At 46.2% G+C, this 14,573-nt stretch overlaps 1 protein-coding gene and 2 non-coding genes across 3 annotated transcripts; 2 read left to right on the forward strand and 1 right to left on the reverse strand.

Annotated features, from left to right (window-relative positions):
- The first annotated feature begins 5,250 nt into the window (after nucleotides 1-5,250).
- trnM-cau lies at nucleotides 5,251-5,323 on the forward strand. The gene has a single exon. It is a non-coding gene; the product is annotated as a tRNA-Met (tRNA).
- A 4,098-nt stretch (nucleotides 5,324-9,421) lies between these two features.
- trnK-uuu lies at nucleotides 9,422-9,494 on the forward strand. The gene has a single exon. It is a non-coding gene; the product is annotated as a tRNA-Lys (tRNA).
- A 2,530-nt stretch (nucleotides 9,495-12,024) lies between these two features.
- On the reverse strand, nucleotides 12,025-12,747 carry mttB. The gene has a single exon. The coding sequence runs from the start codon at nucleotides 12,745-12,747 to the stop codon at nucleotides 12,025-12,027; it is 723 nt and encodes a 240-aa protein (YP_011069396.1).
- Nucleotides 12,748-14,573: the final 1,826 nt, after the last annotated feature.

The following is a 14,573-nucleotide window of genomic DNA, read 5'->3' on the forward strand; positions in this document are numbered from 1 at the left end:
GCAGAAATAATAAAGAGATTATTCCCTTAGGGCTTGTCCAATACCACCAGTACCAGAAACGCATCTCCTTCGCCCGCGCAAGATACTTCTATGCCAGCCGGGAAAAAAGGCTCTGTTATGAAACAAAGCGGCAGACAGGCTCATTTTACCGGTATTCCCTAATTAGTGGCCTTAGGAGATTAGGGTCCCCCTCAGATTCTCCGCTCATCTGCGGGGGGTTTCCGTATCCGTCTCCGCGGGGATCTCAAGATCGTAAGACATTATCGCCTTCGCGGCACTTGAGTCTATTTCTGTCATTTCCGGAAAGTGCACGGGCAGCCGCCCTTTCCCTTTTTCACAATGTTCGTGAAGTTGCTCACGAATCAAAGTTTGAATGTCCCTTCGAAGAAGTGCCGCACGCTCTTTTTTTTGATCGGTAGCGGGGTGGGCTACTTCCGTCGGTGCTGGCCCCCCGTTCTGGAGCCGGCGGGTTCTGAATGACCTCCCTCTCACGGTTTAAAAACTGGTTAACCGTCTCGAATAAATCCATATCGTCCCTCCGAAAAAGGTGTATCAATTACAGCCAACTCCCCTGTCTCTTTCCCTATCGAAAAACAAACCCTACTCCTTTTTTTATAGAAATGCTAACCAAGTGACACACCGGGCCATGGGTCATGAAAGAGGTTGCCTCCCATCCTCCTTAACTATGTACGGCCAATGAACTCCTCGCTTTAGTCCGTTCGTTCTTTCTTTGGGCTCGGGTCGATAGTAGCCGTGGTAGTAATGTCCCGGAGCCCGGCTACCGACCCGAGGCGCCGAGTCATAAAGGGGCGTTAAACGTAATTATAGAAGGGCGTTACCACAAAAAACCGAGGCTTGGCAGTTCAAGCGAAAGTTTCTTAGACTAGTCCCACTAAGATGGCGGGGAAACTTACTTCCGAGAGAGCTGCTTTCGCCTCGGGAATTACCTAACGAGAGGGCCGATGCAAAAGTATAGCCCTTGACGCGAGGGAACGTCAGACAGACTTACCTCTGCTAACTACGTTTTTTATATAGACTGGAAGCTAGAGAGATACTAAGGTATAGTGCCGCTACCAGAGAAGGCTGTTTCATGCTAGGCGCCCACACCCACTACGCCCGAGCCGCGTCCCCGGCACACTTGCTATATCTGTATCCACTAACGCTTCATCCCACTTCATCCTACCAACTATACCTGATAGAAAGCCGTTCTATAACAAGTCAAGACAACAAGAAAGCAAGAAAAGGATAGCGATTGGTTTGGGAGCGTCACGGGGGAAGAAGATAGAAAGGTAACCTATGACACCGGGGAGTTACGCTTTTTCTCCCGCCTCAGCCTCGCGGATGGGAGGAGGGCGAGAGCTGAGCCCGCACGCTCTATGCTTTTCCCCAGCTTTTCCTCCAGTAAAAGATTCGCTCGTATCCCCTGTGTCTAGGGATTCCTGGGGCATGACTTAAGAATATAGTAGATTGTGCTCTTTCTTTCGATTGAGCGTCGGTACTTTTTGAGTCTCTCTCTGTAGGCATGCAAAACAACAGAGCCACTGCTCTTCGGGGCGGTGAGGTGGACAATCCCTTATTCCAGCTTTAGAGGAGCATCTTTGCATGAAACAATACTAACTCCTCAGTCAGCTGACCTTCGATTTCGGAGATTAGAGCAGAAGAACTCCGTAACGGCGGAGAAGGGTTTGGCCTCGAATCAAAATGATTTATCTTCTTCTCTTAAGAGATTTATAGTTAGGACTTGATCGAGGGATCAATTGACTCCGGAACATAAAGTAACAAATAAGACCAGAACCCCGTGTGGACTATGAACCAACAAAAAGAAGAATGCCTTTGAGCTCTTGTTCGAGTTCTTCCTTGATGACTGGAAGGGGAGACAGAAGTAGCAAATTCCTCTTCTCCCTGGAGGCTTTCTGGCATTTCCGGAATGGGAAGCTCTCTGATCTTTCCTTCGAGTTTTTATTTTATAGAAAATCGTCTATGAGAAGGACTTAAGGTATTGTACGTCTTGTTCCAAACAAGATCATGCAAAGTAAAACTGCAAACTTCATTCGAAAAACTCCAGTGCAACTGATGCAGCCAACAAAGAGAAGTCCAACCAGCAGCCGTCAGCTCCTAACTCGAATGCCTCTAGGCAAAAATCTGCACAAGGTCACAAAGAGGAAAAGCTCCCCCACGTCAAGTCTACAGGCCAACGGGCAACAACACCGTCCAATCATCCTTTTGATAATACATATTCTCTTCCAAACAATACTGCGGACAATCAGACGGAGCGGAATCTTTTTTCTTTTAATAAATTTAAGAAACTTCTCAGCACATACAGATTTCTGCCGATCCTTCAAGCAGTACTGCTTCTCATGATTCTGAGTTGAGGGTTGATTCTTCTCATCAGGTAATAGTAGATGCCATTGACTCATCTCTGGCTGCTAACAATTCCAATGTTGATAATTAGAGTATTCAGGCTATTATGCCTATTATCTCTCAGCCTGATCATGAACTCATAAACAACATGGAGTCTAATATATCCCTTGTTTGCCTGAAATCCAAAGATGATGCTAACGTTCCAAAGGAACAAGCCGCTCAGACCAAGGGATACTTCTCGGACGCTGAACCTATGAGAGAAGCAAACCCCTTTTTTTTCAGTAATTTTTTACCATTTGTAAGGAATTCTCTCAAGTGTTATCTACAGCTTCGATATTAAAGAACGCTGACTGTACCCAGAAATCGAATCTGAATCCTACAAGGAGAAACCAGATACATCTGAAATCAAAAAGTACAAGAATCGAACTTGAAGAGCTCCAGAAGGATTATTACTAGAGCGTTGGCTCGTTCTTTTCAAACTTCTTCCATTCTTTTGTTAGCCATGATTAATAACCTCTTGTGGAATATCAGAGGCATAGGCAACATCAAATCAAGAAGGAGGGTTGGCAAGCTTGTAAAGATGTATAATATCTCGTTGATTGCTATTCTTGAACCTCTTCACCATGCTAATAAGATTCAGGAATTCTCCAACAGAATTCGTTTTAACTTTTCATTGGCAAACCAAGAGGCAGATGATAAAATATGGCTCTGTTGGAATCATGAAGTTCATGTAGTGCTTGTCGACGCGTTTGAACAGTGTATCACAGTCGACATCGGCTTCCTTAATTCTGATCGGGTAAGGCTTACCGTTCTTTATGCAAAGTGCTCCATTCAACGGCTTCTTTGGGAAAAACTGCCATTACTGTCTTAAGACATACAAGGTCCATGGATGGTTGCGGGTGATTTTAACGCAATTTCAGATGTGTCTGAAAAACTTGGTTGCAGACCTCAAAATCTTTTATCTTTTTTAAAAAGAAATGCGATGATTAATGATTGTGGCATCATTCACTGCGGTTATGAGGGCAGCAAGTATACCTATACCCGGTCGAATACCCAAGAGTGGGGGCTGTGTCAAAGCCAAAATTTACTGAGTTGGTTCCATTTGCATTTCTCTCTGGATCATCTAACGCATCTCCTCCTTCTGCTGTTCAAGTCCATTTGAGCGAAACTTGTCGCCAGCTCGATCAAACCAAGGTGGAGCGATATCCAAGAAAGCATTTAGTGTTTTGGTCATAGAGGGAGAATCCAAAGGCCAGGGCAATAACGATGTATTTACTAAATTGAGATATAGTGACTTGCCCCATGAGCTAAAGTCTAGCTAGGGCCCTAAACATGCTAATAGTATCAGGTCCCCCCTGGGCCCGACGTTGCATTAGCGCAGAAGGGGATGGCCCCAACAATGGATCTTATTCCATTTCTAAAGCCGGACCTTGTCTCCTGGGAAAGGGGCATACATGTTTATCTCGAAAGTGCATGAAAGCTTGAACAACTCGTTAAGGAGCGGAGATAGAGTAAAAGATTTCTTTCTCGGGGAACTCGCTTGCCTACCCTACCTTCTAGGCGTTACACCTTTTCTCATTCAACAAAAAAAAAGAGGCAAAGCCGTGGCCATAAACTAGTGGAAGAGGGCTCATTTCACTGCTTCACCACATCCCTGAAAACTCTTTTACCCCTATTACTCACAGAAAAAGTAAAAACCCAAACTAAACGGTGTGCCCGGATGGTTCCGCTCGGTGCTTGGCAATGGGGTTCGCTCTCGGGGCATTATGAGATTAGCTGGTTCTTCCGAATCATCTGGTTTTTCCGAACGAATCTTAGTCATCCGACTCATCCTCAGGGAAATCTTTTTTAGCAGATTGCTCAACCCAATCCTATGGACTTAGCCTTGGGAGACGAAGGCCGGTGCGATCGGACGGGACATTTACTTTCTCTCTCGAGTTAACCCAACGAAGAGTTTGTGCTATTTTTAACCTAACTCGGTTTAGAAGGCCCGCCTACCCCACTCTAAAGTCGCCGGGCTCCGCTTATTCAACGGCTCATGGTTTATAGAAAAAGTGGCTGACTCCTTTTGTTATCCCAGTGGGTATATGGTTGAAGCCAGATATCGGTAGGACCTAGACGAGGGATGAAGGGGATTGGATCATCCATACACTTCAAATAACAAAATGGAAGCGGTTCGGGAAGTTACCACCGTCTTACCGCGAAGCACGGGGTTCACCAAGGTTTGGAAAGCTAGTGCTCGTGAATGCGCTCCTCATTTAGCCCCGTGACTCGTAAAAGAAGCCTTCGGCTGAGGAGCTGGGCTTGGAAAAATCCCGAGAGCCTCTGCCTGAACGCTCCGTTCTCGGTCAAGCCGCGTGAAGGGCCTCTGATAATGACGTAAATAGAGCTCGTTCCGCTACTCGCGCTAATCCATGATCTAATGTTCTCGCTTGGGATGGGAAACGAGGTAATTTGGATAGCAAGGAGGGGCGATCTCCTATCCTGTCTGGTCGTTGTGGCAAGCGAATCTATTGAGAGATATATTGAGCCGGTAAGGGGGATTGACTTGCCGAAAGTGATATGATGTCACGAAAAACGGCTGATAAGAGTAGAGCATCTTTCAGAACCTACGGCAAGTGTAGCTAATGCAGGCTAAGGTGCAAAAAGAAAATATCGTAAGAAAGAAATTAATTCTCAAGCTCTTCTCCTCGGTCGATTAGGTTTATGATATATTGTTCTCTGTCTCTTCTAGAATCATTTGTATCCCGCTCCCGGGTTGTTTAGCACGCAATCCGTCTTTGTCAAAACAGCTGTTCGGTTACGCAATCTTGGGCTTTGCACTTACTGAAGCTATTGCCTTGTTTGCGTTAATGATGGCTTTTCTGATTCTATTCGTATAACTTGTCCATCGGAGTAGAGGAATGGTTAACTCATCAGACTCATGATCTGAGGATTGTAGGTTCAAATCCTGCCTCCGAGAAGTAAGCTTGTTGAAAGGCAAGCCCGTTCTTGCTTTTATTCGCTGCGTCTGGCAAGGGATTACACGAAAGAAGAGAGTGCGGTCACGTAGCTAGCCCCAATCGAAAGCTTAGGTCGGAAGACTTTAGTGAGTAAATCGGAGACGGATTGAATCGCCTGGCAAAACTAGACCTATAGCTCCTAGTATTTCTCAGAATCACTAGCCGGATGCAGCAACAGAAAGCACATTCCGGCAGGAAAAAAAAGAGTGTTGCGAAAGTTACGCTAGAAGCTAGAAGATAGGTTTCAACTTGTTTTGGTTGAAAGGAATAGCCCCTCATCGACACGGGAAGAGAGCTTCAAGCAAGTGGAAAAATCATGCCTTACGAGTATGCAAGTAATCCCGTCATCTCGTGCAAATGAGGGGAAATAGATAGAGAAGGAGGCTGTTCTCAAGACAAAGAAGAAGATCTTAGAAAGGTGCATGTCTTCTCGAAAGCACTCCCGGGCATGGTAGCCAAGACTCTCCACGGCTGCTCTTTCAGGCTAGCTCTGGGCAGGGCGCATATACACGAACCCACTTTTAGTCGGATCCGAGCTCCAGTAGACAGCGAGACAGCCATTTTAGTATACAGGAGCCAAGCAAGGCAAAGATAGGTGAGTGACACCAAGGTAATTCCAGCACGAAAGCAAGTGTTGTTATCACACGCCCGGTACTGTCTTATTGATTCACCTTCTATTATTCAATCAAGGAAGCAGAATCAACGGCCTTTGAAGAAAGATGACTAAGATATTGAGTTGGAAGTTGGACAAAAGCCCAAAGCCCAAGGAAGAGAAAGGGGGCAGGGACACGAAGCGTCCAACGACTTGAACTTGAGGATCACAAAGAACTATATGGCTTATCCGGTGGATGCGCGTCTTGGGCTCTTTTACCTCTAACTAAAAATCTCATAAGAAAAGAAAGTGCCTTTTCCTAGGGTAGATTCAAGGAATGCTGAAAGGCTCTCCGAGTTCACAGGCGTAGTTGCGTGTACTTCATTTCATTGAAATTTCTTTTGTTCCGTTCTAGGCTGGCTCGCTTAGTCTTCAATACATCACATCGTCAATGTCAATGGCTGCTAACGCCGCGACGAGGTCTCAAGGGTTGTTTTCCAACTCGACCGGAGGACTCTGAAAAGGATTCATAGATGGCTAAAGAGTAACAATATGTGCGGTGTACTTTTAGGAAGAGAGTTCATCTTGCGTAAAGGCGCCTGATGGTGGCTGCCTAGAGACAACTAATTGCACAATTGAAAGAAAGACTTGCTTGTAGGAAAATGAACGGTTTTAAACCAAGTAAAGAACCCCACAACAAATAGATGGGGGCAGGAGATCTTTCTCATTCAGCGCAGTGCAGCTTATATAGAAGGGGCAAAGCGCTGTTCGTGGCACAGCTTTCTTACGAGATTTTCATTGATCGTAGCTAATTAGGCGGCAACAACCGAAGAAGCAGAAGAAGTAGCTGCTACCTTCTTATTTTTCTTCGGCTGGTTCAACTTACTCAACATAATAAACTACCATTGCAGCTTCTCCAGCTACCTCTGCCTCTGCTGTAGGATCCGCCGGTGGATCTTCCGCTCTGGGTACCTATGCTTCTATCCCAACCGAAGCCTTTGCTCCCGAGAGACCCATGCCCCCGTTCCTTCCCCTGACGCTGCTCCTAACCAACCGCGAGTAATGATGCAAAGCTGGGCTGGGTCTGGGCATGCCTACTCTCGAATCTAATCTAAGGAAGGGATGCTTGCTACTGGATATGATCCGGAGAAAGTTCTCTGGTTATGGAGAAGCATCCACACTAAGCGTGAGGCACCTTTACTCAAACTCAAGGATAGGATGGAAAAACTTGATATAGGGGAGCGAATGGGCAAACAAAAGAAAGATAGGTTCGATCAATAGCAAGCGACATGATAGATTTGATCTCACATTACGGTCTAAGGTACGTAGTGACTCGAGCGAAGCGAAAGGTCAACATTATTCAATCTTTCTAGTAGTGCATTACTTCGCAGTCAATCTGAACTTCTTTAGGTCGAGGGTCAACTATCGAATGTTAATGCTATTAGGGCATACAGCTTTGTCAAAACAAAAGGGTAGCGGAAACGTTCTATTCTCTATTGGAAGATAGGGAAAGAAAAAAGCAGATAAAAAGAAGCCTGGGTAGACTGAAGAATCTTTCAGGAACTCGGCATGATCCTTTGGAATTTATCCCGTCCGGATTGACTTAGGAGGTTTATTCAGAACTACGAATGGGATTCGTTCAAGGCAGCCGCATTTGAGGGACTTTGAGGGCATTCTTCCACTAATAGCAATGAGTGAAATACGCTTATATGGAATCGGCAGGTATGTGTCACGCACGATAGTTCGATTGGGGGAAGGTACCTGAGGTTAGCCAAATCACTATCTTCTTTTCTTGAATGAATAGATCAGGGTATTTGACTAAGTAAGGAAGTAGCACCGGCGGCAGTTAACTAATAGGGCTTTTCCCTCTTTATAGGGCTTACCTCTTTGTTCCTTTGAGAGTCATCAGAGAATGGGAGGTACTAATACCGGAACTCGTGTCTTATGCTTCTTGTTTTCCTATACTAAGGTGTCCTCTCTTACCTGGCTTATTAGCTCCCAAGACTTCACTGCAGGTCTAGCTCATTTTTATGTAAATGAGCATTGATCCCCTACTGTGACATATGATGGGGTACCTAGACTTGGTGGTGAGCTACCTTCTTTCATACTGTCAGTGAGGGTAAACATACTGGATTAAGAGATCCAAGGAAATAGAGCGACTTTCCATAACAACAATACCGCACTATCGTATTATATACGCCATTTGGCGACAAAGCCTTTGCTCTAATGCCTCGTTACGTATATCGCTAGCGATAGGTTTTACATCTCGCTTAGCCTCATCTCTTGAGCCTAGTGGGAGCTGCACAAGTAACCGCCGTTCTCTTATCCGCTTGAATAGAGAGAATATCCCAGCTAGAATAGAAAGATATATAGGATAGACTAGGGAATGATTGGCCTTAGCGATTCTTAGCTATGAACAACTCCTTCTTCCTCCCCTAGACCTATTGAAGTTGCCTACCCTTTATGCTTTATGATAAGGCTCACTCGCTACCCTAAGCCCTAAAGTTCCTTCGCTTACCGCCAAATCTTAATCTATTGCCCTGCCTCCAAGAGAATCAATGGCACCAACCGATTCAATGGCAGCTAGTTCCGGGGAAGCTGCTTCAATGGAAGTTGGATTGCCCTCCTTTGAGTGTGAGTGAAATTGGATGAATCTGTCAAGTAAAGGTCAACGTACGTAGCAGCAAGCATGGTGCATTGCCTATTTCTCGCTCGGAAGCCAAAACAAAACGAACACGCCTGCTACCTACTGTACTGGACCCCCGACCAGGCATTATACCTTTGTCGAATCGGAACCAATACCACCGCGCTCGAACAGTTGAGCGGCCGCCGGCCAGCAACTTCCGTGCACAGATATAGATTCATTCTTCATACCTGGTCCAGCCTCACAACCCTTCGCGGGTTGGTAAGAAGTAAGTCTTGTTTGGTAAGACGGAATTGGGCAAAGAAAAAAGAGTGCTCGACCGGAACAACGGCCAACAAAGACCGTAATTACATAGATAACTGCTCCTCACCTTCTCCGTCTTTAAGGCGAACCGTATGGCGGCTGGAAAGAAAGACGACCTCACCTTCTCGTAGATGGTGTCAGTGAGAGCCATTTGCTTTTAGTATCCCCCGTTGACCTTCTTTTGTAGATAGAATCTTCAATGAGTGGAAACAAGCAACCTTACTAATAAAGGTGTTGAGTAAGGCCGGCTTTCTTCGCATGCTTGAGCGCATCTTTCTCATATCGATCAAGGCTTTCCTTGAGTTTTCAATAAGGTTAGCGCTAGCTAGCCCGTTTTTTGCAGGAGTGCTAACGCGCACCCTTACGTTTTCTTCGCTTGCTCTGCAGTACGAGCCTCATACAGAGCCGCGCCCCTTTCATATGATGAGAAGAAGAGGGGCTGAAGGCGGCTTTGCTATCTAAGCGAAGGGGCCGCCCTCTTTTCCGCACCAATCCTTATTTACTACTACATATTTTTGGGGGTGTATAGCTCAGTTGGTAGAGCATTGGGCTTTTAACCTAATGGTCGCAGGTTCAAGTCCTGCTATACCCAAACCTACCTTACTATACTATGAGTAAGGATGCGTAGTAGCGTTCAAAGATCACTCTTTGGCCTTTTTTCCTTTAGACGCGCTTCGGCGGCGGATAGCAGCATGGGCAAAGCACTCTGCTGCGGCGAGAGCAGCCGGCTCTTATTGCATTCATCAAGATAGTCTTTCTCGCTCCTGAACTCTGCGGCGAGTTCAGCCACCACCCCCGGGCCTGAGCTCTGCTCGAGCGTAGTCAGCCAGCTTCGTGACTTTGCTTAGCTTCCAGCGTTGCAAAGGGATAACCTTTCAATATCTAGGCGCCCTAGAAGGAGAGGGGTCCCGCGGACTTCTTCCCCGAAGGTCAAGCCGTAGTCCCTGTCCCTGGGAGAAGTGGAAGGAGTTAGGAGGAGGGAGCGCCCTTTGCCCTAATAATAATAAATAATAATAAATAGGCGGCTTCGCCCTCAAGTCGTCAATAAAATAGAGAAAATATGTGATCATGACAGTACACTGATGCATAGGTCTTGTCTTCTTTACGGCCTTTTGATCATGATGCATCATGAACGCGCCAATATGTGATCGGGGTGAGCGGTGGTTAGATATAGGGGCGGCTTTGCCGGCTTGGATTGGAAGGAAGGGCTTCGCTTTCCGATCGCTTTTTGAGGTCGGTTTGGATGAGCGTGGGCAAGTTCGGGATTCGCTATCGCTTTCGGCTTGGAGCGGCCCACCCCCCTTGTCACTTAAAGGGAAAGCAAGAGAAGGGGCCTGCTGGAAACCCGAGCCTTCGGCTCCATACTGATTAGGCCGGCCATAAAGGGACATCACGACTATCCTTTCTGGTAATACCGGGCTTTCTATGATCCTGATCAGTCAATTGAAAGATTCCGGATCCTTATGTGCTTTTTTTGTTATACTAGTGGCGGCAGATCTATTAGTAAACAGGAGCCGCTATCGCTCACCCGGCTGGATTGGATGTAAATCTGACGGATGGATAGGCGTAGCAGAAAAGATAGGGTCAATTACGAGAGGAAGGCGGAGGAAAAAAGACGAGAGAGCAACTCCCAGTCGATATGGAGGCTCGGCAGCTACCACGGCCGTAAGAACGACTCGAAAGACGGGCCCCCGCCCCGATAGTAGCGATAAAATATTTCGGAATAAAAATCGTAGCGTGGTAGCATACAATGGTTTCTTTTCTATGCCGTTCCATTCATACGAACCCAAGCCGATCCTATTTAGGCGTAGGGCCCAACTCCGTTCCTTTCACAGGTGACTCCGACTCCTAGGGTGAGGTTTGTTTTTATCCCAAGCTCTTTCTTTTTTTTTACCTAAACTCCGTTTTAGTTGGCCTCCTTCGACCCAACTCCGAACCCCTTGCCTGGCCCCGGAAAGACCTGAGCCTTCCGGTTTATTGCTATATAAAAGCTTTCCAACCAAGCCGAGATGTTCGCCTCGATGCGGTAGATAAGTGGATAGGTTCGCGATAGGAGGACTGTCCCTTCACTTGCATGGGATAGCGAAGCCGCTCCAATCCACTAGAAAAAACCACATTATTCTACTAAAAAAATATTGTAGCATTTATTGAGCGAAGCCGCTCTGCAATAGTGAAGGAGCGGCTTGTCTGTCTCATGGCAGGCAATTTCCTTTTTGCTGTCTACTTTATAAGATAAGCTACTTTTTGCATGCGCTCTACTGTATCTGCCGCAGGTCTTATCAGCTTATATACTAAGCGAAGCCGCCTTCGGCCCTTAGCTCTCATCAAAGCCGCCCTCGCCCCTCTCTCCTCTCTCTAAAGGGGCTTACGAACGAGCGGAGTGCTTACGCCGATTGACAGAAATGCCGGCCGGAATTAGATAACGGTCCATCCCACCATAATAGATCTCTCCTACCGCTACCTACTAGTGGATTTATTTAGGGAAGGAATGCCGATTAAGCAATTCCTCCCATCCCGATAAAGCGAGTCACCCGTGATTCGAGAGTTCCATTTTCCGCTGATGCAGGCCGATTGGGATCCCAGCAGTCAAACCACTGTGTTCGTTCCTCACCCTCCTTCCAATCCAAAATCGATTAGAAGGTGGGTGATAAGCAGCTGTATCCGTATCAAGCCTACCATCTCTTCTCACGAAAGTCTTTCCATCCCGTCTCCGAAAGTTTTGCAATATCTGTGGCCCTGCTTTAAAGCCCCAGAAAGGCGTCTTACTCTCTCTCTCTATAAAAAAACCTGTGTGAAGCATAGTGCTAAGATCGATCGGCGAGGGATTCCCATAAAGTAGTTAGTTTAAGGGAAGCTGCGCTCGACGAACCGCCGGTACAAACGAATACCGTTTTTATTTTGAAGAAGAGACGGGAGGGTGCAATGAATGCGCTGTAGCTAGCCTTGTCAGCGAGTTTCATCTATCTCCTGTAGAAAGAATAGTCTGGAATAGGGGCTGAAGGTCCAGTTAGATCAATTTATATATCAATGACTTTATATCAGCTTTCTGTCGACAAATTACGTGATTGGTTGATAATTGCTCGGGAATTCATTGATAATGACTTTGCCAGGTTCTAGGGGGGCTACTCTTCTTTTTTGTCGATCGAGCCGCTCTCCCTCATTCCACTCGTCCAGCCCTCTTCACGAACTTGTACAATCGATGCCACAGAGATAGCCAACTCTATTATCAAAGAAATAAGGAAACGGGCGACGATTTGGCACCAGATATCCGGAGGTGTGGAAAGAGCAGCTGTGAGAAGCGGAAAAACCATCAAAAAACGACGATTGTTCGTGGAGGTTTCCACAGAAAGACCCCTTGGTTCTGGCAAACGGATCACAATTACAGGTACCTGAGAGCATACCGATGGAATGAACGAAATACGAACAGTTAACATAATATGGTCATAGATCTTGGGTTGTAACTTGATCATGAGCGAATTTGTTGATGTTGCACCCATGAAGTATGGAAAGTGCCAAACATTGGGAACTACCCGGGGAAGAGTTAGAAACAGGAACAAGGAGAAGCGAGAACCACTTAAATGGAGGAATCGATTGTATTTCGTCCTTTGTTCCCCATAGCAACTGGGGATCAAAAAGCACCAAATTTGATGACTTATTAAGGGAAAGACGAAGTAAGAGCATGCTATTGGAGACGTTGCAACATATGTCGGGGAGGCCTCCGTTGATTGTGTACGAACAAAATACGAGTCCAAAGGCAGGGTAAGAAAGGGTTTAGCTAATGGAGATATTAACTCTTCCGGGAACCAGTAACGCGTAAACCATGTCAAACCAAAACCGATCAACATCCGAACGAAACGGATTCGAACTTCTCCTATAAAAGTTTCCGGTGCGAAATGAAATTCATAGGATATATATGAGTAATTCAAAGGAGAAATAAAAAAAACTTATTCATTTAAAGATTTCTCTGACATAGGCGGGGCCACCTTCTTTGAGCCCTTGCCTCACTAGACCTAAAAAGTGGAGCTCCAATCTGTCTCTTTCCCACACGTGCAACTCTAGCTGGTCCAGTCGTTTCCTTATATTCATTCACTAGCATTTCAAGTTTCTTTGCCGTTTTTTGTTTCATCCGACTTAGATTGAACTCATGCATGCTGTCGAAAGTCATCTTTTGCTCGAAGGCTTGTCCAGCCTTATAAGCACCAAAAAGTGCCATCTCAATCTCAAGGTGACTAGATTGAGTGGGTTAGAGGGACCTCAGAGCAAGCAAGCAGTCACTGCAAGGAAAGCAGAGAGAGAAGCTAGTCCCGAAAGGGCTTAAGACAACTAATCCCAGGTGCGGGAGCCTTGAGTACGCTAATGAGTAAGGGGATTCCCACTTCCATAGTGGAAGGCATAGTATGAGGTACTGCCCGGGTCTCTTCTACCCTATCCACACCGCCCATCTATGCTGATCGAGAGCCCGACCCATGGTGTGCTAGTTCCAGGAGCTATAAACTACAAAAAATGGGAAAGAGTACAACCTTCATTGATAAAGGTAGGTCCGCCTAGAGAGGATAGCTTATCTAGGAAAGGAATTCAAAGGCAAATGGTTTCTCCTAGGAAGGAGATGGTGGTTGGTCGACTAAAGGTTAGAGTTAGAGGACTAAGTCGAAGCGCAGCACATAAGCGCATATTCATTCTCGGTTCCTCTGTTTGTTGCGAGAGAGCGGGAGGGCACTCAACCTTATGTTGTGAGGAAGGGCGAGTGACGAAGAAAGAAGTGCCATGAGCAAGGCAAAATGATAAGTATGATTGAAAGTTGGTTGCCGTTTTACCTTAACCGCTTATAACCAGAGCAAGCAATCAATCTTCTATTTATGGCGGGAAGTCGGGCAAGGCGCTTTGAAACCCTCAGTGAAACAGTACCCGAACCGAGCTCCTCAGCGGCACCCGCAACTCGAAGAACTTCGTTTCCTGCTCTTGATACCGATCCTCCATTAAAGAAGTGTTAGGAATGCGTTGCCCTGGTATCGGCGTCCTTAGGCTGGGGAAGAATCTTTCCTTGTCTTTTCTCTCTTCTATTTTGAGTTCGAAAATTCGATTAGGGTAGGGCGAGCAGTCCCCACTAGATAGGCAGGGAGCAGCTCGACGATAAGTATCGGAGATGGAGCAAACTCCTCACAGCACCCAACGGGCAAAAGGGGCAATTCGCTAATATGGAGCTGTTTATATCAGCTTTCTTTCTTTGTATGTAGGTCTAGTCCTTATGCTTCTACCTACTACTAGAGAATGCGGCGATATCTCTACTTGACGGATCTTCCTCGAAGAACTAGAACTCTTAGAATGAATCTCCAAGCTAAAGCTACTAAGGAGTGGATCTTATATATGGACCCGAGACAACGAATGGGAGATTGGGTGAACACCTTTTCTATGCATGCACGTGGACGCGTCGATCACCCCGTCTTCTATGTATCAAGGGCGCACACGCCGGTGTACACTTCTCAACATACTCACAGAAACGAACACGAGCACATCGGACAAGGTGTTGATTGCTGTTTCCCCCTCGACTCAAAGCGTAAATCCCGTAGGCGCGCTCTCTCTTTTACTAGGGTAGGCTTTCTGCCGGTACACTGAACACCAATCTAGATTCTGAAAACGAAGAATAGCAACAGAGACCTCACGATGATGAGTC

This window comes from Daucus carota, mitochondrion (genome assembly GCF_001625215.2).
Source record: "Daucus carota subsp. sativus mitochondrion, complete sequence".
In the NCBI taxonomy this organism is placed as follows: Eukaryota; Viridiplantae; Streptophyta; class Magnoliopsida; order Apiales; family Apiaceae; genus Daucus; species Daucus carota.